At 33.9% G+C, this 27,146-nt stretch overlaps 2 protein-coding genes across 4 annotated transcripts; one reads left to right on the top strand and one right to left on the bottom strand.

Moving 5' to 3' along the window:
- The first annotated feature begins 1,154 nt into the window (after nucleotides 1-1,154).
- Nucleotides 1,155-24,335, top strand: LOC124454066. Of its 2 annotated transcripts, XM_047004871.1 has the most exons (19): nucleotides 1,155-1,162; nucleotides 4,474-4,480; nucleotides 12,189-12,320; nucleotides 13,853-14,020; nucleotides 14,699-14,797; nucleotides 15,406-15,447; nucleotides 15,514-15,612; nucleotides 16,303-16,341; nucleotides 16,580-16,675; nucleotides 16,763-16,810; nucleotides 17,513-17,608; nucleotides 17,677-17,718; nucleotides 18,408-18,503; nucleotides 18,569-18,610; nucleotides 19,240-19,344; nucleotides 19,731-19,796; nucleotides 20,588-20,842; nucleotides 21,497-22,445; nucleotides 23,513-24,335. In XM_047004871.1, the coding sequence occupies exons 3-17, from the start codon at nucleotides 12,216-12,218 to the stop codon at nucleotides 20,831-20,833; spliced, it is 1,389 nt and encodes a 462-aa protein (XP_046860827.1). In that variant the 5' UTR covers nucleotides 1,155-1,162; nucleotides 4,474-4,480; nucleotides 12,189-12,215; the 3' UTR covers nucleotides 20,834-20,842; nucleotides 21,497-22,445; nucleotides 23,513-24,335. The 2 variants fall into 2 exon arrangements, with proteins under 2 accessions (XP_046860827.1, XP_046860826.1); XM_047004870.1 differs by lacking the exons at nucleotides 1,155-1,162; nucleotides 4,474-4,480 and adding an exon at nucleotides 11,333-11,371.
- Nucleotides 9,190-11,194, bottom strand: LOC124454068. 2 transcript variants are annotated; one of them, XR_006951329.1, is made up of 3 exons: nucleotides 10,729-11,194; nucleotides 10,500-10,654; nucleotides 9,190-9,596 (listed from the first exon to the last, which is right to left on the bottom strand). XR_006951329.1 is itself a non-coding variant. In XM_047004872.1 (2 exons), the coding sequence occupies exons 1-2, from the start codon at nucleotides 11,120-11,122 to the stop codon at nucleotides 10,626-10,628; spliced, it is 402 nt and encodes a 133-aa protein (XP_046860828.1). In that variant the 5' UTR covers nucleotides 11,123-11,194; the 3' UTR covers nucleotides 10,451-10,625. The 2 variants fall into 2 exon arrangements, 1 of the variants encoding a protein (XP_046860828.1); XM_047004872.1 differs by lacking the exon at nucleotides 9,190-9,596 and having other exon boundaries at nucleotides 10,451-10,633.
- Nucleotides 24,336-27,146: the final 2,811 nt, after the last annotated feature.

Raw genomic sequence — 27,146 nt, 5'->3', positions numbered from 1 at the left:
AATGATGTACAAACTACAAAACAGCGCAATGCAAAAATTAATATTTATAAATGAATTACATCCGTATATGGTCAGAAGAACCATGTATGTCAACCATTATGTCGACTGTTGACAGACTTTCCAGTCTCAAAGTGACGACGTTTTTAAATTTGATGACATTGTGTCAACATGGCCAATTACATGGCCTAAGATTTTAAAAACTTTTTTTTCAATATATGTGATAGTAATTAATGAAAAACTTTTTTTGCACATCGTTTGAAAAAGTGATGTGCAATTATTTTCATTTTAGCCAAAACGATGTGCAAATTGCACATTGCACACCGTTGATTCGCACCCTGGTAGACGTACATAAAGGTAGACATACGTAAAGGTAGACATACATAAAGGTAGACATAAATAAAGGTAGACATACATAAAGGTAGACATACATTAAGGTAGACATACATAAAGGTAGACATAAAGGTAGACATGCATAAAGGTAGACATGCATAAAGGTAGACATAAAGGTAGACATACATAAAGGTAGACATACATAAAGGTAGACATACATAAAGGTAGACATAAAGGTAGACATAAAGGTAGACATACATAAAGGTAGACATACATAAAGGTAGACATAAAGGTAGACATACATAAAGGTAGACATGCATAAAGGTAGACGTACCTAAAGGTAGACATAAAGGTAGACATAAAGTTAGACATACATAAAGGTAGACATAAAGGTGAAGATAAAGGTAGACACAAAGGTAGACCCATATATTACTGTTGCGAGACTTATACAAAAATCCCAATTTCTTTGTCTTTGTAAACCTCTACGATAAAGAAAAAAAGTCTTATCGTTCAAGACACGTATGAACCAAGCACAAGGATATATCTAAATAACAACAAGCCCGTAAATTAAGACCTGTGAATTAACGGAACGACAAGAAGTACAATGGTTGAGAGAGTGAGAAATGGGAGTACACAAGAAGATAAGAAGTAATTGATTGACGCTTTCAACATTACTCGAAAACTGACGAGAACTTGGGCAATGAGCTGGTCGAGAGCAAGCCGAAATGTTTACCAATATTGATGAGAGACCGCATGTAGAACGACTATTATGTCAAGTTAAGAAGTGATTCTCAACGAAATTCCATTTTACACTGCAGGTTATCAATGCAGAGTTTTAAAGACGTCGACCAAGCAAGCTATTTGTCAGTGGGTACACCGCACCATATTTAAGCATATGAAAGGCATGCTGTTTATGTTGAAGTTATCACATCGACCAGTTATTGTAAAACACCGTCATGACTTTATAAAGTGTTCTCAACGAACAGTTAATTTGCTCCACATGGACAGTATTTAGAGAAGAATATGAATAAAATATTTGAGCATCGAGAAGCCAGTATATAAAAGACGAGTACAGGGGAGAAAAACTACCGTAAAATATGCTGTCAAGAAAGAAGAAATGTAATCGTTTTTGTACTTAACCATATATACTCATATAATCACGGCCATGCTGTGCGAAAATAGTCAACGAATATTCGATGAATGGTTTTGTAATAAAGTGAAAATTATATAGCGAGTGAAAATTGCTAAGCGCATATATAAACACCAATTTCAGAGCTCGCTCGCTTGAGATTTAATCTCAGCATGCGTAGTCAACTGCACCAACTCTCCAAGTTCATGGTCATGGCAACGACCAACTGTATGTAATAGCACCCATTATGGAGTAATTAGCTCGCTCAGTGAAAATTATTTAGATAAATCATCTGCACATGCGCAGATTGCTTAAAAATGTGCAGTCGACTTGACCAGCTGCCCAAGTTCATGGTCATGGCAAGTAGACGTCAACTAGCAGTGGAAACTGGGTACGATAAGGTATCCAATGGCTTAGGGGCTCAAACATCGGTCGCGACCGCACTCTCCCTGCGTAACTCGAGGAAAGCCTATCGCAGGTGATCTCGGTGTCTGATGGGCGGAAGCTTGCTATTGGCATCCCCAAGTAGGATAGCGTGGGGAGGCTGAAATCTCCTACCGAAACGTTAACATGCGGCGTTCTAGTGCCTTACACGCTTAAGAGAGTATCGGGAAGCATGGACTGAAAACAGGTTTTTTGCTTTCGAATTTCATCTTTTTGTTTACAAGAGTTCTTCTTATAAAATAAACCAAGCAATGTTCAATTAACTACTTCTGACACTGTGCCTTTTTCAGACACTTGTAATTTAAGGCCTAGTTTAGTTCGACATCTAAAGACAACCTTAAACATGTTTTATACAATTTTGATTGGTTGATATGTTTCTGATTTAACTCTCTCATTTGCTGTTTCTTATGAACAATTTTAATATCAATTAATTGTAATAAAATTGATATTAACATAATCTACGGTTTCTAATGCAATCATCACATCAAATCCAACACTAACACTTTTAGGAAATATTAATGCTAACTCTGACACTAGCACAACCACAAATCTAACTATTTAATAACTCTACTCTTTAGTTTGATAAACTTATTGCTAACCACAACTCCTATTCATGTGTAAAACGTAACTGCATGCTATTCAAAATGTTCAAGTTGTAAAACAGAAAGTGTTGCAATCCAATCAGAGTTTGGCTCAAAAGGTAGTCATTAACAATTTGTAATCAATAATTGGTATTTAGCTATTCCATGAAGTAGTATTTTTAACAAAATTTTCCAATTAGCGAAGAGTCTAAAATTTTCTACATCAGATGCGACGCACGAAACCAAAGCGATTAATTTTATATACAACAATAACAATATGAATATGAATGACTATAGACGGAGCTATCAGCTTTATAAGTACAGATTTTCTGAAAATAAAATAGAATGACTTTCATACTATCAAACATTATATGATTTATATTGTCTGTTAATATATGATGTATTTTGCACCTTGCTCATGTTAAAACAAGAAAATTTGCTGTTCACATTGGAATGCTAACACGACACTAAAGAAACTCAATGAAAAAAAGAAATTAATAAAGTTTGAAGGACGTGTATTATCAGGAGATATTTCTTATGGAAGCACTTACATAAAAGTATGCATTTATATACGTAAGATTTCAAAGTCAATACTTACATCACATGAAGTCATTACTTACGTCACGCGAAGTCATTACTTACGTCACGCGAAGTCAATACTTACATCACGTGAAGTCATTACTTACGTCACGCGAAGTCAATACTTACATCACGTGAAGTACATTGCAACTTGTGTAGATGAAGCTCTAAGCCTGGATTGTATATAGCCAGAAAAGGACTGTAAATGAGTATTTTGAACATAATCAAAAATTGAAGGAAGTATCAATAGTCATATCTATAGATTCTTTGAAAACAAAAAATTTAACGAAACATTTGTGGATATTTTTATCTCATGTTTACAAAAAATATATAGGTTTTAATTCTTTTCGTACACTAAAGCCACTTTAATCAGATTTGTAAAAAAAGAAATTCATGAGACATTCGCCAAGAATACAAATTTTCTCTCTGTTAAAGACTTCTTCTGAGTAAATCAATGTCGAAGATATTAGTTTTCCAATCAGACCACGTGTATTTGTCAAGAAATATACATCTTTGAAATGAAATTATTTTATATATATTGCCCTAAATACGCTTTCCTCTATAATACAAATGTAGATATTGAACGTTCAACTCTTTAACATAAAAAAGAATAAAGATGTTACTTAGTTTTATAAAAAAAACAGTGCATTGGGAATCGAACCCAAAGACTAAATTGTACCACTCTTTGAAAATACCGGATCTAGGCTGTTTTTCTCGTATAGTTCAGAAAATTTTGGCTATGAACATATTATGGATGTTTTATAGTTCCAAAATTTGATCTTCGTGGAAGTTTTGAGGCTCAAACTTGCTAAGTTATTACTTAAGCGGAGTAGTAAAAAAACAGGCGAAAAGCTTCTTAATGTCATTCAAAACATGGATGTTTTCTTCGCACTACACTTCATTATTTAACGTCACAAACAAAAATAACCAGCCTTTCTATACTGCCGGTTTAACGTTAAAATGCTTAAATGTTCAACTTTGAGCCCCCGATTACACGCAAATAAAACTTTCACATTTACATTATGTGTTAAACACAAATATGCCAAATCCTAAAACTAAAATCACCCAAACTGTTCAAAAAGCGGAATAGCTTAAACATGACGCTAGTTTTTTAACGAAAGTGAAGATGGCTGTAAATTTTAGCTGATATATCTTAGGCTCGCTTAGCTAAGCGTTCCTAAGCTTCAAATTGTATTTCTTTAGGCTGCGTTTACACTATACCGGATTCGCTCATCACAACATCTTCATTTGCTTTAAAGGGTTAACTGTTCGGAGTGAAAACTTATTAAGCTGATAGATTTAGTCTATTTGATTGTGTTTCTGACTTTGAACAATTTCATTGCTTTTTAATACAAAGAATATTCAAGCTGCTACGAAAGCTATTCCGGTATAGTGTAAACGGGGCCTTAGGTACATTGTTGGATATGATAACGTAGTACAAACTTAGTCCCACACCAAGGTCACTGTTTTTTTTGAAGACCTAACCGAAATATAAAATCCCTAATGGAAAAACCTGAACGGTATAAACCAAGACCGAACACGAAGTCGTAAGAACTTGGAGAATACTGAACAGGAAAAAACCGCTAGGGATTTTAGCCGAAGTTCCGCACCCCAGGGGCCCTTACAAACAAAAAACTTTACTTACTTTGCAACGATTCAAAAAGCCAAGAACAAAAAAAAACGCAAATTTTCACATACCATTTCAAGCCTAACAATTTGTTAGTTTTTTAAAGGTATTTTTGTTTTTTTGAAGTTTTTCGCCATTTTGAATATATACAAATAACGAACCGAAGCTGCCATATTTCAGTTTAACTACACGTAAATCGATCACCGAACCGGACAATTTTCTACTTTGAACGAGAAAATTGTGTAAATGATGGGAATTTCATTAAACGTGTGTTTTTCTTATCCAATCCACATCCAAGTCAGTCGCACCTAGCGCCACTTAAGCGCCCCTATTTTGCACCGTTTAATTCAGTGCTTTGCGCGCCCGGTGCCACTAACGCCTAAAATTGGAGCAAGCGCTGGCTGTATGACATGGATTAGATTATATAATACTTCAAGTTAGTTTTACGATCAGACGAAATTCATTGTTTTTTGAAACCACTTGAAGAAGCACACGTTAAAAGTTTGGTTATCAAATAAGTGGTGATAGTTTAACCAAACAACCGGCAGCGCTTTATTTAAAGTATGTTTTACTTTGACAATTATCACATACATGACTTTCATAGAAACGCGACTGGTGAACATGGAAACCTTCGTGTAACTTTTAAGTTAAATATGTGACAACGTCTGCGGTTTGTCTTCATAGTAAACATTACAAAAAAACACGAAGTAATGTACTTTACTAACAACAGTCTTTTTTTTAGGTTATTATGAAGGCATTCCGCATACTTAGACCTGGTGTACTAATTTATTTTTATGCTCACTTTCGCTGTGGCTTGCAGCTTTGAAATTCCCAGGAATGTAGTTTTCTTTAACAGAAGACAACATATCCCTTTACACATTTACAGTAATGGCCACGCCGCCCCTAAACTGTAAATGTCTTAACAAATTAGATACTTTTTTAAGTATCTATTTGTTGATTTAGGAATGAGAGAAAAGATTGAAAGTTTTCTTCCAAACATTTAAAATTCACTCATTTATCTTGATAGTGAGGTTCATCCTTGAAAGGTACAAACCTCACGTTCGTTACCTGAGCGTAGCAACTACCCGCCGCAACTACAGCGCACGCCTAAGCTATCTAAACTTCCTACCTGCGCATGACACCGGAATTCCGCCCTGAAAAGGAATGCCCCTTGAAGGAGGTAACCCATCATGCCCTTAACTTAACCTAACCTAGTGCATGTTTCACCTACGGGTGACCTCCAACCGGGGTGGGTTGAACTACTCATGCATTATAGGGGATCCAGGAGTGCCTTAATAGTCACTGTAGAAAGCCATTCATGAAATTGGCCAACTACAACAACTGCATGCTTTTACCGTACTAGGGGAGAGATATTTTGTCTTTTCAGCAAAACCATCATCTTTCCTTTGTCTTCAATAGGTCTTGCTCGCTAGATCCAGTCTTTAAAGGTCTTCTTACAGATGCTATTTGCATCCTCTACGCTAAGGTACCATTTGTACCCACTAACCCCAAGTTGAAGTTGCCTTCCTTTGGCCAAACTTCACTTGCATTTCCGATTCTAAGCTATATGGTACTGTCTATTCTTCTGCGAGGCAACAGCCGCTGCGATCATGCGTAGCTCCCTAAATCAGTATATTCACACAGAGGTTTTTCGAAGGTAAAATATATAGAACAAACACAATTGCACGTCAGTCTCTGACTTAACACAGTTGATACAACTTCATGAATACTAATATACTATTTTTTAATATAATTAATGCAGCACAAAAAAACACAATTGGATTATTTCAACCGAAAGAACATTTTTATCACCTCTTAATCAAGACTATTTTGAAAATGCAGATGTTAATTTCTTTAGATGTTTCTTGAAATTGCATTCCTGCATTAAAAAATAGCCTCATGTGGAATATACTGAGCACCAGGATTTGTTGTGGCTATTGTCCTAAATATATCAGAGATTTGACCTGTTAACAGGCCTAACTAAGTAAAGGTTTATTATTATTACACTCACGGTTTTCGACGAATCCTTGGCAGATTGACGACAGAATCATTGGCAGTTCGATGATAGACAACGATTAACAACAAATTATTTGCCAAATACGAAGATGAAACGATCGGATACTGAGCAAGGACAGCCACAAAAAAGCCCAAAATAGTTTTTTGAAAAATTCAGAACATTGATGGTGAAACCATCGTATCCAATTCTCAGGCTACCTGACAAACATTCCCGCTTTAATGTCGACGACGGCAAGTACAGAAGCAAGATTGGCCATTTCTTGCAACTGTGCATGTCGTCTACGGCATTAAAACGGAAATATCGACAGCCAGTCGGAAAATTAGGATTTTTAGGTTTGCGTTTTCACGTCAAAGAAATTCCATGTTTTTTTTTACGAAGAATTTTGAATTAAATAATGTTGAAATTTGGGCGTTCGATAGTGGCGTGGTTTTATTCATCGTTGCGAATGTTTGACCAGTCGTGATCTTCGCAGGATAATGTCCACGAAAAATGTTTTTGAAAAGGTTATAATATTGGCTCTTCCATGGAAACAGGTTGATGGATGCATTACTCATCAATAGTGCTTAGTGTTTGCATTCTTGGTAGAGATAGCCTTTAGGACAATAGAAGTCACGTGTTTTTCAATCTCATCAAAGTATGTTGTTCATTCTTGATCATTGTTCAGAGGACTTCATTAAAGTATATTGTCCAATCTTGATCATTGTTCAGAAGACTTCATTAAAGTATACTGCCTATTCTTGATCATTGTTCAGAAGACTTCATTAAAGTATACTGCCTATTCTTGATCATTGTTCAGAAGACTTCATTAAAGTATACTGCCTATTTTTGATCATTGTTCAGAAGACTTCATTACAGTATACTGCCTATTTCTGATCATTGTTCAGAAGACTTCATTAAAGTATACTGCCTATTCTTGATCATTGTTCAGAAGACCTCATTAAAGTATACTGCCTATTCTTGATCATTGTTCAGAGGACTTCATTAAAGTATCTTGTTCATTCTTGATCATTGTTCAAAGGTCACCATCAATGTATATTGTTCATTCTCGAGAAAATGGTCTACAACAGCCACAATTCTCTTCCATCGCTGTGAACAACAACCATTTTCTTTAATTGCCGAGTGAATACACCAACATTTGTTTGTTGTTTCTTCATCTCAACTGATGGCCATTTGTCCTTTAACAGAAGAATGTTCATATCTAAAATCAAACACAAAAGAAAGAAAAGTTACAAGGACGAAAACTATAAGGAAAGGCCATACCGCACTTTGCTTAGACGGACATCACATGCGGGTCTCAATTCAATTCGTACTCAGTGTAGTACACTTATACTCAGAACAAGAAACAACACATTTACCTTAAAATGGTTTCAAAGAACTCCAAGAGATATTTCACAAACGACTAATTTCGACTTTGGTCAACTATTCTTGGTACGACTACCGACTTTTGCGTTCACGTTCACGTTCCCGTTCAAATGGCATGTTCTTTCGTAGTCTTAGAGTATAGCTGAAGTTTCACAAACTATTGTGTTCTGATTGGTTATTGACTAGGTGTGTCGTAAACGTGGTGTGTTCTGATTGGTCAGTTACTAGGTTGTGGCTATACACAGTGTCTCAAAAAACTGCTAATCTTTGAAATCAGCCAAGTTTTAGAATTTGCATGATTCATCAATTAGAAGTAATTAATCCCCATAGAGCAGTAAATAAAATTCTATACTTGCAAACAAAAAGCTTTTGTGCTTGCATCAACGATACAACATTTTAACCATCTGTGGGCTTAACATAGTAACAGGCATTGAAATTATACAAAGGTCTTCAATGGTAAACGAAGGCCGATCAGCAATTTTTCACCGTCTAAATGAACGATGTATATAATAAAAAGTTATCTTGACAACTGAAGCAAACTTTCCATTTTTCATGCATTTGCAACACCTCGAATTCATTCCGAACTTTTGAATTTCTTACAGCGTAGACGAAAGGAATAGGCGTCAAATCAGTAGACTCATCTCAATCAACACAAACATTTTCATTTCTCCCTTGATCTTTTTCACCATTAAGCTTATCTGAAGTGATGTTAACGCTTAAACCGTGCGACATGGGATTTGGAGAGATAAAAGGATAGCCAAGAAGCTGCTGTGCTAAGCATTGGTTATCGTTCTCCGGATATAGACATCTATACAAAGTATATGACAATAAAAGACAGTAGCTATAAAGTCTTCGTCAATTTAATGCTTGTTTTTCTTCATGTTCTTCACATTATCAAGTGGAAGCCTTAGGTGGAAGTTTTTAAGCATGGCTATCATTATAATTTGCAAGTACATATTCCAACAAGGATAACTTTCTACATGGAAATGCTATTGAATGAAATGGAACTTAGAAGTCCAAAAAGAGCTTTTCAATTCATCCAAAGACCAAACTCTTTTTCCTTTGTATTAGCTAACTTTTTAAAAAAACACCTTAAAATGTAAAAAAGAAAACCAAAAAGTCCAAACGCGTTTGTTTTAATCATACCCTATTCTATTTAAAAGGAATTAATGAAAATTAGCAAATAGTAAGTCTTCATATAAATATTTATTGAGCTAAACGTATATTTCTCACATTTTCCTCAGTAGACTCCGTGTTATTAATTGATTATTTTGGTATTGGAGCCTCGTCCTCGCTAAAGCTTTTATCTTCATCAACATGCTTGGAATCATTTGTAATTTCATTGATCAACGAGTCCACATCAAAACTTTCAAGCGTACACTAGGTGCTTGCACAACTAGGTTCAATTTTATTAAGGTATCTTAAACCTGGCGTCGTTGTTTATTCTCTATCACGCTTGATTTTGTTTCACTGTTGGAAGTTTCATTTTCAAGTATTTCTTCTACCTCAATCCACGAATTATAATATCTGTCATATATATTAGAGCATTGTTTATGCACAAAATATACAGATACAAAGTTATGGAGAAAAAGAAAACATCTCTAACATTGTCACAGATATTACGAGTGGCGTAACAAAGTGTTGATGAAATTGATAAGCATTCGTCAAAACAACTTAAGAAGACAAAGAGCATGCCAAAAATACATTATTGAAAATTTGCTAAGCCCATATACAAGCACCAATTTCAGAGCTCGCTCGGTCACAAATTAATTGAGAACGACCAACTGTACGTACTAGTATCGATTATGGAATAATGAACTGGTTCAGACATAAATTTTTAAATAAATCATCTGCGCATGCGCGGTCGGCTTGAACATGCGCAGTCGTATTGATTAGCTGTCCAAGTTTATGGTCATGGCAACGACCAATTGCATCTACTAGAACCGATTTTGAAGTAAATAGCATGCTTAGTAACAATTTAATAGAGAAATCATCTGATGGGCAGAGGCTTGCTATTGCATCTTCCAAGTAGGATAGCGTGGAGGGGCCGAAATATCCTACCGAGACGTCAACATGCAGCGTTCTAGTGCCTTGCGCTTAAGAAGGTATCAGGAAGCATGGCCGAAAACGGGGTTTTTTGCTTTTGAATTTTATCTTTTTGTTCATCTCGTAAAAGAAACTAGAACATCCAAGGATACTGAAAAACTCTCTCGTGACGAACGAGAGCCTCTTTATTCAATATAACTCTCTCATCATGAACATAAGCATTCATGGGTTTCATGAAAAAAAGGATTATCTACTTTTTTATAATAGTTTTTACAAAGATAACAATTAATAAAACAAGCAATTTGCATCGTATTAATTGAACCTCGCTTTCAACCTTTATGTTATAAAATTTTGATTCATTTTGCATAGTAAATATATTTTTACCTTACAATATTTTCATGATTCAAACTACAAAGGAACTTCTCTTCTCGAGCTATTTTGCGATTTAACAGAACACTTTTCGGATTCAAAGGAATTCATTTGATCGCATAGAGATAGCCGTCCAATTTATTACGCACCTAAGCGTATATAAAGCATTTCTAAATCAAGTACAAATTTCCTTCAAATGAGCAAATTTCTGTCTATTTAAACGATGTATGTATTAAAAAGTTACCTTCACAACTGAAGCAAACCATTCTTTCTCCAAGCATTTGCAACACCTCAAATTCATTTCGATATCTTAAATTTCTCGCAGCGTACCCGAAAGAAATAGGCATCAAATCAGGAGACTTATCTTCATCATCGCAGCCATTTTCATTTCTACCGTGATCTTTTTCAGCGTCAAGCTTATCTGAAGTGATGTTATTGCTTAAGCTGTGCGACATGGGATTTCTAGAGATAAAAGGATGGCCAAGAAGCTGCTGTGCTGAGAATTGATTACTGTTCTCTTGATATAGACATTTGTAAATAGCGAATGTAAATGTTTTATAATGTTGGTGATAAATTAAGAAGTTTAGCAAATTCTCAAGTTTTTGATCATTTTTGCTAATGATTACAGGAATTTGCATCACACTCCATGCACTTTGCAAAACAACAAATCCAACGAATCTGTCACATTGCTTGACTGCAGCTTACCGCGGTTGACGTCGAGTTTAACCTTGACCTAGTAATTGTTCTGCTGGATCAGACAGCTGAACTGATAGCCATCAGCTGTGGCTTCAAACAAAAATACAAACAATGACAATGCTCTAAGAAAGGAATTCTCGATAGCAACATTGGCATACGTAATTAGCATGAGCTTTGTTCTTCATAGCAAGGTGAAGTAGTAGAGACCTTATTTTCTGTCTGAAAACTTAATGATATCATATGTCATGATCATTTTAAGATGTTTAAGTAAAATACCAATATGATTTTGTATGATGTGAAGACACAACAAAAACGAACTTGTTTTGTAAGAAAACACGAAATTGTGACGGATCATACTTGTTCAAAAATTAACTTATTGAAACATAAAATGCAATTAAATGCTTCGCACGAATTTTTAAGCATCAGCCCGACTTTCAGCTGAGTTGCAATTAAATCTGCTTAATTTTACAAACGCTGCTACGTCAATCAAAACATTAGCAAGTTTAAATTTAAATTTATGAAAATATCATCTATATAACAAAAGATCTGTATCAAGGGTAATAAATTTTAGCATAAGTAAAAAAACAAGATTTACTTAAACATGTAAAGTTTATAATTTTAATTACGTCTATAACGAAGATAAAAATAGTCACAGCTTGGGTCCATCTAAATTTCGTCCTCTTTTTAGCGAACTCATCTGGTTTATGTTAATTCTCTTTCAATCAAAAAAGTGTTTATTTGTTATTTTATAACGTATTTTTCAATACAATATACAATACACACTGTCGTTTGAAAAAATAAGATTCTATTTGACAGTTCATTGGTATCAAACAAAAGATGAAACGCTTTATAAATGTCTATGAAGACAGCTGAAATTAGAAAGTGCTATTCACCACAGCTGGTGGTGTTGACAAATTTATAGGAGAGGCTTTGCGTCATTTGCGCCAATAAAGACGTAAACAGGATCGCATATCACTTTAAAATCTCGGTCAAATTCATTTTCTTTAGTCATACTGGTTCCGATATCACGAAATCATGAGGACCTTTGCTCTTTTAGTGATTTTTGGTTGCGTTCTTCTCACTGCAAATGTTCTATCTCTAAAATATGTAACTGTTGAACCAACGACAGAAGAGATCGAGGTAAAAAAATCAAAAAATCGTTCATGACGTATTGCCAGATTGACCAGTTAGAACAACTGTTATTATAAAATATATAATGTTTTTGATATACTATTTATATCAAGGTTTTTATTTTAATGTATTGACTCGCGTACTAAAGTAACTTTTAATGCACTGTTATATAAAGATAATGAAAATCTTTACGGCAAATATTCAAGAAAACATTATCAAACTGTTCATCTTCCTATTCAAAAGCCATTTTTTATCAAAACGATTATGTATTTCAAGACTCAAGTATTTTTATGATGGAATGGTAAACATCAAATCAATTCTTTCTCATCATCGCGCTATTATAAATTTTAGAAATATAGTACGCCATTTCGATAATTTCAAAGTGTTTAGGAAGGTTCAATTTCTGCTTTTTCGACTCATGTACATATATGCAAATGCATGAATGTACTTTTACAATATTTACCAATTTTGATAGACAATTTTACATGCGCGCAAATTGACACTATATGTTACGTGTCAATAAATAGGTGACAATAAAAAAATTCACATAACGTACTTTTTTTTGTGTGAAAAACACACAAAACGTTTGTACAAACAAAAAGAAAGGATGAAATCTACTTGCTTCATAGGTGTAACATTACAGATAAAACTCTATGGAAGACCTATTTGCAGACGACAACCAATATGTAATCTATCCATATTCACATTCTGCATGCGTGTATTGAATTACATCTCACACATAGACATCACGCAACATAAGTCGTGAAAAGATCACAAAAGTATGTACAAGTCTTAAGTACTATTTTAGTCCAAGGTTAAGATTTGATTAGTACATTCAAGAAACTTATGCCACATCGAACAAATTACTTCGACATGAAGCGAAATTTATTGTATAATGAAGAATATAAAAATAATCATGGATTGAATGCCATTTGTATTTCTTCCTCTTTTTAACAAATTAATCGCATTAGTGTTCCTTCTTTTGTATTTTGTAAACAGTTTACCAAGGCCTTTGACCAAGGCTAAAGTATCCGCCAAAAATTGCTTTGTTTACTTTGAATTACAGTCATTTAATACACCATTCTCAATATTTCATTTACATTGAAACTTTAGAAAATTGGACCGAAAAATCCAAACAAACTGCATAGCAAACATTTTTGACAACTTGCGCGTGACCTTGACAACCGAGAAGAATGTCAATTTTGATGTAATTTACATCAAAATTGCAAAACGTTTCCCATTTTATTGACACCTTATTAAGAGATATTTTTAGTATACCCTTATTGCTCCCAATATTGTTACTTTATCCATATTCTTCCCTTCCTTTTATCCATTTTGCCAGCAATAGTGTCATTTATCCCTATTGCTCCCTATAGTGCTGTGAGTTGTGTCATTATTTTAAAAGGATGAGGATATGGTATATTGACTATAAAAGATGGATTTGGGATTTTTATCTTTCCTCTAAAATAGCATCTTGATGTCACTTGAAAATTCATAAAAGCGACATGATTTTGATGAAGATATCTGTTTTAATCATTTAGGATGATTTTGATGACGATGAAGATGAACCCATTAATGGTGGAATGGGTACTAGTGTGGATACAGATGAAGTGAATACTCTTGTGAAAGATACGATAGATTCATTTAATGTTACGGTTGGTTATAAACAAAAAGAAGACGATGAGTATGAAAAGGCAAAGTGCTCAAAGGTTTGATTCAGATTTCCTATATTGCCATATCTTTGCTATTTCACTTTGCGCTCTTGCCAGTTCGCTATTATGGTTGAAAAGGTTTTCTTTTCAATATTTTTAAAATATTTCAAAATGACGAGATAATGAAATGGAAAATAATATAAATGTATTTTTTCTCAGCCAGCACTCTCGAAGATTTTTGGGGCACTCTTAAATTCTTCCCATTGTTTTTATGTCTAAGTTGTACTTTTTCTTTATATGTCATTAATTATATAATAGTAAAAGGAGAAAACGTAAGATTGTATTAGAAAAGTGATGCTTTAATATAATAGTGGTGCTCATAATGATCACAGTATTATATTACAGTATTATATCACAGTATCACAACACAACTTCCTACATAATCTCAACAGTTTTTTCAATTATTGAAGTCGTGCATTTCTTGCGTACTTTACACGATAAGACAAGGAAGTAGCTTACTTTTTTGACAACAACAGATAACTTTTATAGCTACACAGAACACTTGTTATTTCATAACGTCAACATTAAGTTTACTCTAAATTACATTCAAATTAACTTTATAAATATAAACTTTATTATCAATGTTAAATATACAATAGCCAAATAATATATAATGGAAGATTGATACTCCGGAAATTAACTGAATACGTGGATTCGTCTTTGTTTATCATACAGAAATGCAGGGACACAGCCATGAAGTATATAACGAAAGGTGAAGTCGGCAAATACTATAATTCTCTTGTAACGTGTATGAAGACATGTAAAAAAAGAAAGGTTAGTTCCAAATAAATTCTGTAAGAGCATTTTTTCAAACAATTGTCGGAAATTCAAATTTAATAACGAGTAATCAGACAGATAATATTTCATATTTTTACTCTGGTATGTTTGAGAAAAATAAAAAAGGCAAACATTTTCCCCATATTATTAGCTTTAGATAAGGTAAAGCAAAACTAAAAAATCATTTTAGTTTTGATAATTAGGTGTAGGAAAGCATGATCTTTGAGTGCTCAGGAAAAGACTGTGCATAACTGTGTATTAGTCACATGAGACACTTTTATAAAAGTATATTGTTACATGCTTGTAGATGTTATTCAATTTCATTAGTGAAGTTCTGAGAAAGACTTTTGGTGTTGACTTATGAGTTTGGACAACCTTAGTGGTAGTCATGTTCATAGTTCTGAGAGTTCTGAGAAAGACTTTTGCTGTTGACTTATGAGTTTGGATGACTTTAGTGGTGGTCATTTTCATAGTTCTGAGGCTGAAACGTGGCTTAAATTCCGCCTAATGACTAATAAAAACATGAAGTATTTTTTTAATATAACTTGCATAACATATGCATCGTGTAAGTAGAAATGAAAATTTTCAAATCTTTTTCTTTACAGGAGCATTATCCGTTCTCAATGCATCCAAAAAAGATGTGTATCGTAAGTATTTATGAAAAGATATGAAATTGTTTGAGGCCAAATCAATAGAAATAATATGTCTTTCAGAAAAAATGCTTTATGTCTGTGTCGCAGTGCATTATGACGCAAGGATCTCCTAAAGAATGTGTGGAGCAAGCTAAACTCTGCATAAATGATTGTCGGCAGGTTGGTAATGGCAAATCAACAAAGTTAAGCTCATAGCATGAATAATATGAAATGTTTTTTTGCTAATAATGTTGCACAAGATTTGACTCACTATGGGTTGGTATATGAGCATTTTATAAAGAATGGCAGTACATAAGTCATGTACCAAAAACGATAATATTCATAAGGACCTTTTAGCTAAAATTCTGAGAAAAACCGATGAATTACAACCAATTTTTAAAACTACCTGTCAGCTGAAACTTTCATGTTTTGCTCTGTTATGCTCTCGCTATGTCATCTTTTATTTTCACCACGGAGTTTTGTGACCCAAGCCCGATAGCCATTTTTATGAAATATGCTCGTAATCAAAGGATTTAATGCGAAAAGAAAACAAATTCTTACGAGTTATTGAAAGCTTTCGTTAATGCTTTTGTTCTAATTTCAATTTTCATCACAATAATTATACAGTTGCTAAACTTTATTTCCATTTTATGACAATTTTTATTAATTTTCACGGCTTCGAGAAGTATTACTCTTGTGTTTGCAATTTTTATCTCAACCATCCATCTTAAGCTTAAAAAATTGGTCTTGAATGCAATTTTGTAAGCCACAGTAATACTGAGCTTCAAAAGTGGCGTCACGAGTGTAGACCTGGATTATGGTTCATTTACAGATTTACCATCTTTAGTTTTTTACCATCCGTATTTCTAGAACTTCACTGCGAACAACACTCTTGGCATGACTTGTATGGTAAGTTATTACTTCGGCAAATTTTCTAAAATAACAATGTTGTTTGTTGTTGATGATCTGAAATGATTGAGTCAACCAATCAGAAGATTCCAATCACCGCTAAGCATTTGTATACCAATTTAAAAGTCAAAAACGTTTATATTGTATTTAAAAATCGAAAGTGTTCTTTTGTTTTGAAGTCTTTGTAAACACTTACTAGACTTTTTAGTGATTTATAATTCGCATTTATTTTCAACAGCACAACTGTACCGATGAATTGATAAACTGCTTAAATAGTACAGAAGATTTCTCTATGTGTTTTCAAAAGATGCCTTTATGCGTCATGAAATGCAAGGTAACTATTCATACACGCATGGAAAAATTTAATGAAGGATATCTTTATCAATTTACAAATAACGGACAAATTTCGTTAAAATTTTAGAGCGATTCTTATCCAATGAGTTCCATTTCACCATTCAAAGAATGTATGGTTAGTGCTCCCAAATAACAAATTCTTGCATATGTTCAATTGGTTCAAATTTTATCATTTGCAATTGTAAAAATAATGTGCAATCAACTCTAATCTCATTTTACTGCTGTTAATTTAAACAGTACGATGATTTGTAAACAAGTATATATTTTATGGGCTTGATTTAACAAAAGTATCTTTGCCATGAGACCCCCGAAAGCTCTCCAGAGTCAAAATAAAGACGACTACCGCTAAGGTTGTCGAAACGTCAGTCAACAACAACAAAAACAATCCTTCTCAGGACTATACCAACCTAGACGATCTACATTTACAAACATGTAAAGATACTCCCGGGTTCAAACCGTTTACTTTAAAAGTATCTTTGCCATGAGACCCACGAAAGCTATTCTTGTAAATCTTTTCCGACTACAAAAAACGACAAAAAACTAAACGACAACCAACTGACCAGCTTCACATGGTTATAAACGCCTTTTTATTTTTGCTAGTAATATATCATAATTGAAAGGGAAGTGGTTTGTTTTTTAAATTTTGAATGATAAATTTGAGTATTTCGATTCAAACTTTTATTAATCCATATTTTTCGTGCTAATAAAGGTCTGAATTGATGCTCTAAAATCATTTCTGCAGCAAAAAGTTTATGCATGTAAGACAATATGAAATGAAACAAGTTGGCTGATTTTAAAAATTTGTTTCATCAAACAGGTAGATTGCACAGAATCGTTTATTAAATGCTTGAAGAGCAGCAAAGATAAAGATATATGTTATAAAACGTATGAATCAAGTTTCATGAAATGCAAGGTAAGAATAGCGTTGTATGGTTATGTATAGTAATAATGTAGTTTTGATTGTCTATAATTATTTTTTAGAAGAAACATTTACCAAATATAAGCAAAGCTGTCGAATGCAAGGTGAGTAAAATTTCTCAAATTTATTGAGACACAAATTGGCTCTTAAGATTAAGATAGAGGTGAGGATTTTATTTGCAAAAAAAAGGGCGTAGTATTTATTTTGCGAGAAAAAAGGTAGCAGTATTTAATTTGGTCAAACCCAGGATTTACACCTATGCAATTGGCTCAGTTTCATATGTTTCCGGCGGTTTAATTTGTTTTTAATAAAACGTATTCATGTAACCATGCCTACCATGGCTAAATCAATTGTCAATATCTCAACTTAAGCTCTTAGCTGTTGCAACCAATATAGAAAGCATTGCTTGATTAGATATATATATATATTTATAAGCAGAATGATCGACCCTTAGGCCATTCGATACTCTATACCATTTAGACGTTAACATAGTCATGCAGTTATCACCATTATTGCTCACATACATGCGTTTTAGCTCCTGATAATTCAATATCATTTCTAACACATTTGGCAAAGCATGAAATTTGATTAAATTGTCCATGCTTACGCACTCGTGGGATTAGCATCAGTAACTTGGTTTTAATTTTTGAACAATTAGCAAGTTTTTAAATATATTCTTTCTTTCACAAGCCCCCTATTACCACTAGATAAGAGTTTCCCTCTTTTCAATGACCACGCAAGTATACATGCCAAAGGAAAAAAGGGCTGATTTTAAGTTTATTTTATAAAATAGAAAAAATGCGGAGAAGCATTTGCCGAATGCTTGGAAAGCAGCGGAGGAGTGTACAAGTGTTATGATATTTTAGTATCATGCACCAAGAACTGCAAGGTATGTTTTTTTCTAAAATGTATGGTCGTCTTGATGTCGTTGTTTCAACTTTTTATGTTTTATAGGACCAACATTTGAAAAAATTCAACAAATTTTTCAAGTGTATGGTAAGTATGTATTAAGATGTCTCGTATCTATTGCAAATGTAGAATCTTTGGTATGTGATATCGGGTTGTTCTGCATAAGGTATTTTTAAATTTTCTCAATCATTCTGGTCTATTTTCACCAAAGTGCAAGCATTTTGTCTTAAGCACCTTTGCTACACTTTTAGGAACACCAAAAATTATCTCTGTGCTCATACATACAATGGCTGTAACAATCTTTTTATAACATTCATTGTTTTGAAGAAAAAAGTAAATGCTAGACAGTCTTTGGGTAGAAACCAAGAGCTCCCTCACAAAACTAATACAATTTTATCTAATACTATTTTTTCTTTACAATGCTTAAATTGCAATACCTTATTACTTTAAGGTATCAGCCCGGCTATACTACCAACTATGATCAATGAAAATAAAATGTTTAAAACTACCATAATAATTGGTTTGTTCAAGTGCATTGAAAAGAGTAATATTTTTTGGTTATTTTGACTAGTTTGTTTTTACATGAAAAAGCCAGATTTGCGTAGAACAGTGTTCATATTGCATTAAAGTAATTAAAGTAAAAAATACGTAATACAAGTGCAGCTGTATGTAAAGGACATTAATGCAGAACAAGTAGCAATATTTATATATTTCAGAAAACATGTAACTCCAATATGAAATGTGGTTTCTGGGATTTCAAGTGTCGCCTCAGATTACTTAATCCTAACGACGTAAAATTTCAGTGCTTGAGACAATGCAAGGTGAGTTTGCCATCTTCTGAAAACAGAAAGTACATATACTAATAAATATGTCACGACAAAACTATGCACATTGATACTACTAACATGGAAAATGATAATCATGTTTAAGTACATGAAGATCAAACGAAACTGTTGCTGAAATCGTTTGTCTCAAAACGTACAAGGCTTATTACAATTTGGACCTTTTTCCATGATGTATTAGCAAAATCAGCCTGGTTTTTATTCTCAAAACACATGCATATAATAATGTTCATTTATTGGGAAAAGAATGAATGCAATTAACTATAGAAATCATTCGTATTTTAAATTTGAGACATCAAAATTTACACTGCATGTATAGCGGGAGTAAAAACAGCATCGCTCATTTTGTGTTCATGTTTTTTTAGATACAAGGTGTTCCATTCGTTTCAAGCTTAAAACAAATGGGATCTGGCCTCTTGTCACAGCTGAAGGTTTGTGAATAGATTATTGTAAATAGATTATGGTAAGCGTTCACGCGATGCAGCCATGATTTTAAATGGGTACGATTGTATTTTGCCGATCTCCTTGATTAAAGATCCCCTTTAAAATCGGTTAGGTTATTGCCAAGGGACAAATTCCTCCAAACCCTACAGATAGGCTAAGAAAAACTCATGAGAATTTTGAAATTATGATATGAGTTGGACTATGTGACATCAAGATTCCCGTTTCCAATTTTGTGTGTGTTTATAATCACCTCGTGGAACCAACATTAAGCATTATAGTTTTTAATAATATGAAGATCGTGGTGATGTTTGTCATCTTTGTTTCGATAATGGTTATGTCGTTGGTTTTTCGTCATGCTCATAGATTTCATTTCAATGACTAAGGAGAAACAATGGGGTTTAAAATAATCAATTACAGTGACATAAAACTTTTATTCTATTTCGTAATTTGACTACGCCACTAAGGAATCACGCGACTCCTTAGCTTCCTTGCTCAGTAACTCTCAGAATTGCAATGAAACTTCAATTCACAGTTAAGTCTCGTTTAATTTTTGAATTTTTGGATACGTAGCTATTGTTCGTCGTAGCCGTCTACAAATTTTTCATTTATTGCAAATATATATGCATGTTTCAACAAACAACTAATTTTTTGTCATTCATTCCTAATCCCCTAAACGTTTTACTGACCTGTAGTAAGTGATGTTTTTTAAAATATTTGGCGTCTTTAAATTGTCGTATGGTAATTCTTGAATTGAAACTTTTTTGCTATTTTTCTACAGAATCTTGCTTTTGGACGTGCAAATCTGTCACCAAACTCAAAGTCACCTGGACTTAAATGGCCAAATAAGTACCAAAAGTATCCTAAGTTTTCGGGACAATCACGACACCGTTCCCCCAAGTTTTTTAAGACATGGCCACGTCATTCCCCACTTTTTCCTCGAAGAATGCCAAGGCGTTTTTCTAAATTCCGACAAATAGCAAGGAAATGGCAACGAAAAAATGGAGCAGCATCCATACTGGGTTAAATATTCCAGGTAAATATTAAAATTGGTTGAATTGTAATAAATTTAACTGAAAGAGTTTTGTCAAAGATACCAAATAGTATTTATACTTAAATGAGAATTGTGTGCGTTGAAGTATATGACATACTTGCCTTTGTAGCATCTTGTTTGTTATAAAACCACACTCATTCTTGTGTTGAATTTTTATCAGATTTTAATTATGTAATACCATGTTTTCCTCAACTTCTATTGTTCTTGTAAGACGAATTAATAACGTATTTACCTAACTCGATCTAACCTAACTAGAATTCTCTTTACTACAATTCACCTAATTAGAATTCCCCTAACTATAATTCACCTAACTATAATTCACGTAACTAGAATTCACCTAACTAGAATTCTCTTTACTACAATTCACCTAACAAGATTTCACAAAGTCAAAGGTCGTATTACAAAGTAGTATTAAAAACAATCCCGACTTTTGATCTTGCAATCATAAAAATCATCATGAATTATTCCCCAAAACACAAAAACATTTTGGTAATTACGGTATTAAAAAGTGAAATTTGTCTGTTTTATTCCGTGCTTCAACATGTTTTTATGAAAAAAATTATTAATTATTAATTAATAATTTGAGTTCTTTTTCCTATAATTACATTCATGATTATTTTTCTATCCCTTTTATAGAGCACTTTGCTTTACTAAATTACTTTTGGAGATATATGGTACAGTCAGAATTATTGACAATGATCAGGTAATTGCATGATTGGAATTAATTTACGGGGAATTATATAGACAGTCAATGTATTCTTAATTAATTTAATTACTCAGTTGTTGAAATTATCACTAAAATAAAATATGTTTTATATGTTTTGCGTAAAGGATATTGATTTGTACTCGTTTTGCAGTTAATTATCTAATGCAAAAAATAGACAGCAAGATAGCATATTTTACAGATGAAAATTTTGATAAAGTTCTCATAACGATCATGTGGCGATTCTGATCACAAGCTTCTTTCAAGCAGCGATATTTAACTACATTTGTGTTTTATATTGTTGATTCAAGTTCATGGGGCAAATGAGGAATTTTACATTCGCCAAGCCACTTCGTGAAAGTCATTCAAGGTGGTTTCGAATAACATATGTAATATGTATAGCCTGCAGTCGATATAAAAGAGATTATTTTGCAATATTATCTCAGTTTTCGGTTTCTCTCGTGTGCATATTCGTACTTGGAATAATTGCTCCCTCTATTCAAATAAATTTAATTTTTGCAAAAGCTTACTTTACAGGACATCAATTTCCATGCATTTATGTTGTAAAATTACTCTTTGGCAAGTATCATTTGACAAAAGAAAAATAAAAATTGTTTATCAAATGTCAGCGTGACAGAAGAAAGCCAGAGGAATGGGACCCAGTTCTGGTTGTATGAGGTTACGTCAGTAAACAAGGGATTTATATCAATTGCATTTTGATTATATTTCATTGCTAACGAGCAGTTGCGACAATACTAGATGACCTGCAAAAAAAAATGGCAAAATCTTTTATAATTGCAAACATCATTGTGGTGTGTATGATCATCAGCAGTGCTTCGTCCTTATCATGGAGCAGTTGGAGCTTTGTTAAAGACGCTATAGGTAAGATTTGTGCATTCAAACTCTACTCTGACGAGAAAGAAACTGTTGTCACAAACTTCCTTTTTACGTGTAAGATAAAATAAAGTTCATAGATTCCTTTCAAAGAATCATAAGTTATCTTGTTTCTTTGATTGCTGAACACCCTGATATACTGCACAGATATACTTGCGTATGACCGGTAATTTTTTGTGTTGTTTTCGTTCACAGCAATGTCCTCGTAAAGTTCAAAACAATTTTGCAATTGTCAGTCACAATTATAATTATTTCACTCATTTTCTCCAGAAAAGCAGTAAATAATGCGCGTAAAAGAAGCATTTGTTAAATACGTGTTTAAAACATAAAAGAATCTCGTGATAAACTCCTGCAAGTATTTGTGCAACATTTTTTGAGCGCTTGACTTTTAAAAAGGCTTTAAAAGTATTTTTTGTTTGATATGTTGTAAAATTATTATCCCTTGAATGTATGTGTAGCATTATGATTATTCTAAAGGTAACAAAGAATTTTCGTTTTCGTTTGTTTTTGTATTGTTCTACCTTAAACCTACCCAGCTGTGCATTAAAATGCTTAAAATTAAAACTATATAAAAATAAAAAGTTGATAGAAGAAGTTGTAACTTTACTTGTAACTTCATGAAAAGTTAGTTTGTATTTGCCATACTAGTTTATATAATCGTGTAAATTACAGTTTTATTTTTAAATTTATGATTCATCTCGTGCAAACGTGTTTATCTCGTGAAGAAACTTGTGACAGTCGTTATCAAATGGCATCAATTAATGCTTTTGCATAAGTAATTTGATAAGAGATCAAATAACAAGATACACATTTTCAAATTAGTTTTCTACATCAATATACATTGTACAAGATAGAGTCAATTAACGCATGAAATGCATATGAATATACTGTTGAGTGCTCCTTGTATGTCTTTTGAGTATCCCTTGATTATCTCTTGAGTATCCCTTGACTATCCTTGAATATCCCTTCAGTATCCCTCAAGTATTCTTTGAGTATCCTTTGCAAAAGATGTACTTAACGATAATTTAGTCTTCAAATTCCATTTTACATTTCAGGTCAATACATTCAAAACAATGAATGTAACGAGGATATTATCGCGTATTACAAATTTGACAAGTCATTGCGAGATGTATGCCAAGGTAATAATGCCTTACATTATGGTAAATCCAAAGATGTTTTGCAATCATCAAGTGGAATCGTTCGTGGAGCTGCCAAATTCAATTCGCGTTCTTCCGAGCTACATGTACCAACTCTAAATGGATATGAGTGGGCTTCAAGTTTAACAATCAGTATTTGGTTCAAAAAGTCAGGTGGTATATCAAGCAATATTATCACCAACTTCATCAATAATCAAAGTGATTCTACTGGAAGTTGGGGAATCCTTGTTTCCAATAACGGTGGGACAATGGACACCATAAGAGCTACTTTAGTCACGTCACAATCCAGGAAATCTTGGTACAACATCACAATGCCATTCATCGATCACTGGCATCATTTCGTGATGACGTATGACGGACACACTGTCTCATTTTACCACAACAATCGTCTCGCTCTTATCGATAGCCTTTGTTGTCGTGGTAACATCGTCAGCAGCAACTCCGATGTGGTTATTGGTGGCAGAATTTATGGACAAGATCTTCATGCAGGATATATTGACGAAGTTAAGATTTTGAAGAGGTCGGTTGATCGCTATGAGGTCACAAAACTTTACCAACTCAAAACATTGTAAAAAGCTGCGTCAATGAAGAATATATGAACAAACTGTGTTATTCTACTGTTAATGTATTGTGGTAAATGGTAAATATGGTTAAATATGGTAAATATGTTAACATTTAAACAAAGGTTTTGAATAAATAATGAATTGCAAAAAAATTTAAATGCGACAAAAAAGCTACAACTTCATTAGACAAAAATCCCATCATAACCAGTTGAAATACTGGAAAAGTCACCATGGAAAAAAAATTGCTCATAAACTTGGTGCTCCTATCATAAAATGTTGTTCCGCCATGCTTGAAATCTTCTCGTTTTTAATTTTTTGATTCATCAATCATAAGTAAGTGAAACTTTGGCTATCCAGATTGTTTCTTTCTTTTTCACAATTTCATCCATTTGACCGAATAATATGTACATAAATGAGTACATCACTTCTATACACACATCACCAAATGTCACTGATATTAGTCAACCCCTAGAGGTTCGCTAGACACAGGTCATTTACATCAACTTTATAAACTGCAGAACAGTTAAAATTATGTCAAGCCCTGTAGACTGTAGTAGTTTGTTTTCACAACGTTCGGAGATCATACAAAACATAGAGTATTGAGCCTCCCATTATATTTATAGCCCAATCTCCAGTCTCTGTTATGTCCTTAATTCATAAAAAATTTAGGCTCTAAAACAACCATACACTAGCAGGTAACTATTGAGAAACTCTCTTTGTATTGGAGTAGTTTGGCAAAACGTAAATACAAATATAGTAAAAGAGACTTAAACATTACATTAATTGAGCATTGGAGCTTCTATAATTGACATTTCTCAACTCAACACACCAATTATCTGTTAAGTAAAATCAGTATACTCTCATGAGATTTATATTTTGATGTAAAATATACATATTATTGATATTGGAAAACTTACCGCTGCAGATCTTGGATATAATTGTAAAAATCTTTAGTCCAGACTCTACAATTTAGAGGACCTCAAGCACCCTACCAGTGTGTTTCCTACGACAAAATAATCACCATCCTTGCATGAAGTCTCAAGCACCCTACCAGTGTGTTTCCTACGACAAAATAATCACCATCCTTGCATGAAGTCTCAAGCACCCTACCAGTGTGTTTCCTACGACAAAATAATCACCATCCTTGCATGAAGTCTCAAGCACCCTACCAGTGTGTTTCCTACGACAAAATAATCACCATCCTTGCATGAAGTCTCAAGCACCCTACCAGTGTGTTTCTTACGACAAAATAATCACCATCCTTGCATGAAGGCTCAAGCACCCTACCAGTGTGTTTCCTACGACAAAATAATCACCATCCTTGCATGAAGTCTCAAGCACCCTACCAGTGTGTTTCCTACGACAAAATAATCACCATCCTTGCATGAAGTCTCAAGCACCCTACCAGTGTGTTTCCACGACAATATAATCACCATCCTTGCATGAAGTCTCAAGCACCCTACCAGTGTGTTTCCTACGACAAAATTATCACCATCCTTGCATGAAGTCTCAAGCACCCTACCAGTGTGTTTCCTACGACAAAATAATCACCATCCTTGCATGAAGTCTCAAGCACCCTACCAGTGTGCTTCCTACGACAAAATAATCACCATCCTTGCATGAAGTCTCAAGCACCCTACCAGTGTGTTTTACGACAAAATAATCACCATCCTTGCATGAAGGCTCAAGCACCCTACCAGTGTGTTTCCTACGACAAAATAATCACCATCCTTGCATGAAGTCTCAAGCACCCTACCACTGTGTTTCCTACGACAAAATAATCACCATCCTTGCATGAAGTCTCAAGCACCCTACCAGTGTGTTTCCACGACAATATAATCACCATCCTTGCATGAAGTCTCAAGCACCCTACCAGTGTGTTTCCTACGACAAAATTATCACCATCCTTGCATGAAGTCTCAAGCACCCTACCAGTGTGTTTCCCACGACAATATAATCACCATCCTTGCATGAAGTCTCAAGCACCCTACCAGTGTGTTTCCTACGACAAAATTATCACCATCCTTGCATGAAGTCTCAAGCACCCTACCAGTGTGTTTCCTACGACAATATAATCACCATCCTTGCATGAAGTCTCAAGCACCCTACCAGTGTGCTTCCTACGACAAAATAATCACCATCCTTGCATGAAGTCTCAAGCACCCTACCAGTGTGTTTCCTACGACAAAATAATCACCATCCTTGCATGAAGTCTCAAGCACCCTACCAGTGTGTTTCCTACGACAAAATAATCACCATCCTTGCATGAAGTCTCAAGCACCCTACCAGTGTGTTTCCTACGACAAAATAATCACCATCCTTGCATGAAGTCTCAAGCACCCTACCAGTGTGTTTCCTACGACAAAATAATCACCATCCTTGCATGAAGTCTCAAGCACCCTACCAATGTGTTTCCTACGACAAAATAATCACCATCCTTGCATGAAGTCGTCTAAAGTCACTTAAGTTAACTGCTGTCAACTGTCCATCAATAGATGATCATCTTAGCCGAAAATGAAAATATATTCTCTTACATCGAAGCACACACACATTGAAGTTAGACACAATTTATTAGAGTTGGTTACATCTTTGTATTCTCTCTATGTGTGAAATTGTTGTAATGACATATATAAGGTACTTCAAAAACAACGAAATTGTTCGTCGAAACACGCTTATGCATGCATACAGATTGAATTAGTTATTTTGCTGCATAAATTAAACAGCATTGACAGGTCTTATTTCATTCCCTTGGGAAGTATTGGCTTTGACAATGCATGAAACTGATATGAATTTTATAGAATACTGTTAAATTTATGCAGCAAACTAATTCAATATGTATGTATCAATCAGTGTTCTCCAGTTTTTTAAACACTGTATATAGCTGTCATTCAAGCAGAGGCATAACGTTCATTGGGGAGTGAGGATGGTTAGGTCGGTGGTTGTATATTCATATATTCATTTTAGGCCTA

The sequence above is a fragment of the Xenia sp. Carnegie-2017 genome, unplaced genomic scaffold, assembly GCF_021976095.1.
Source record: "Xenia sp. Carnegie-2017 unplaced genomic scaffold, XeniaSp_v1 HiC_scaffold_3, whole genome shotgun sequence".
Taxonomy (NCBI): domain Eukaryota; kingdom Metazoa; phylum Cnidaria; class Anthozoa; order Malacalcyonacea; family Xeniidae; genus Xenia; species Xenia sp. Carnegie-2017.
Note: the sequence above shows the minus strand (reverse complement) of the source record. Positions and strands in the feature narration are given on the sequence as shown.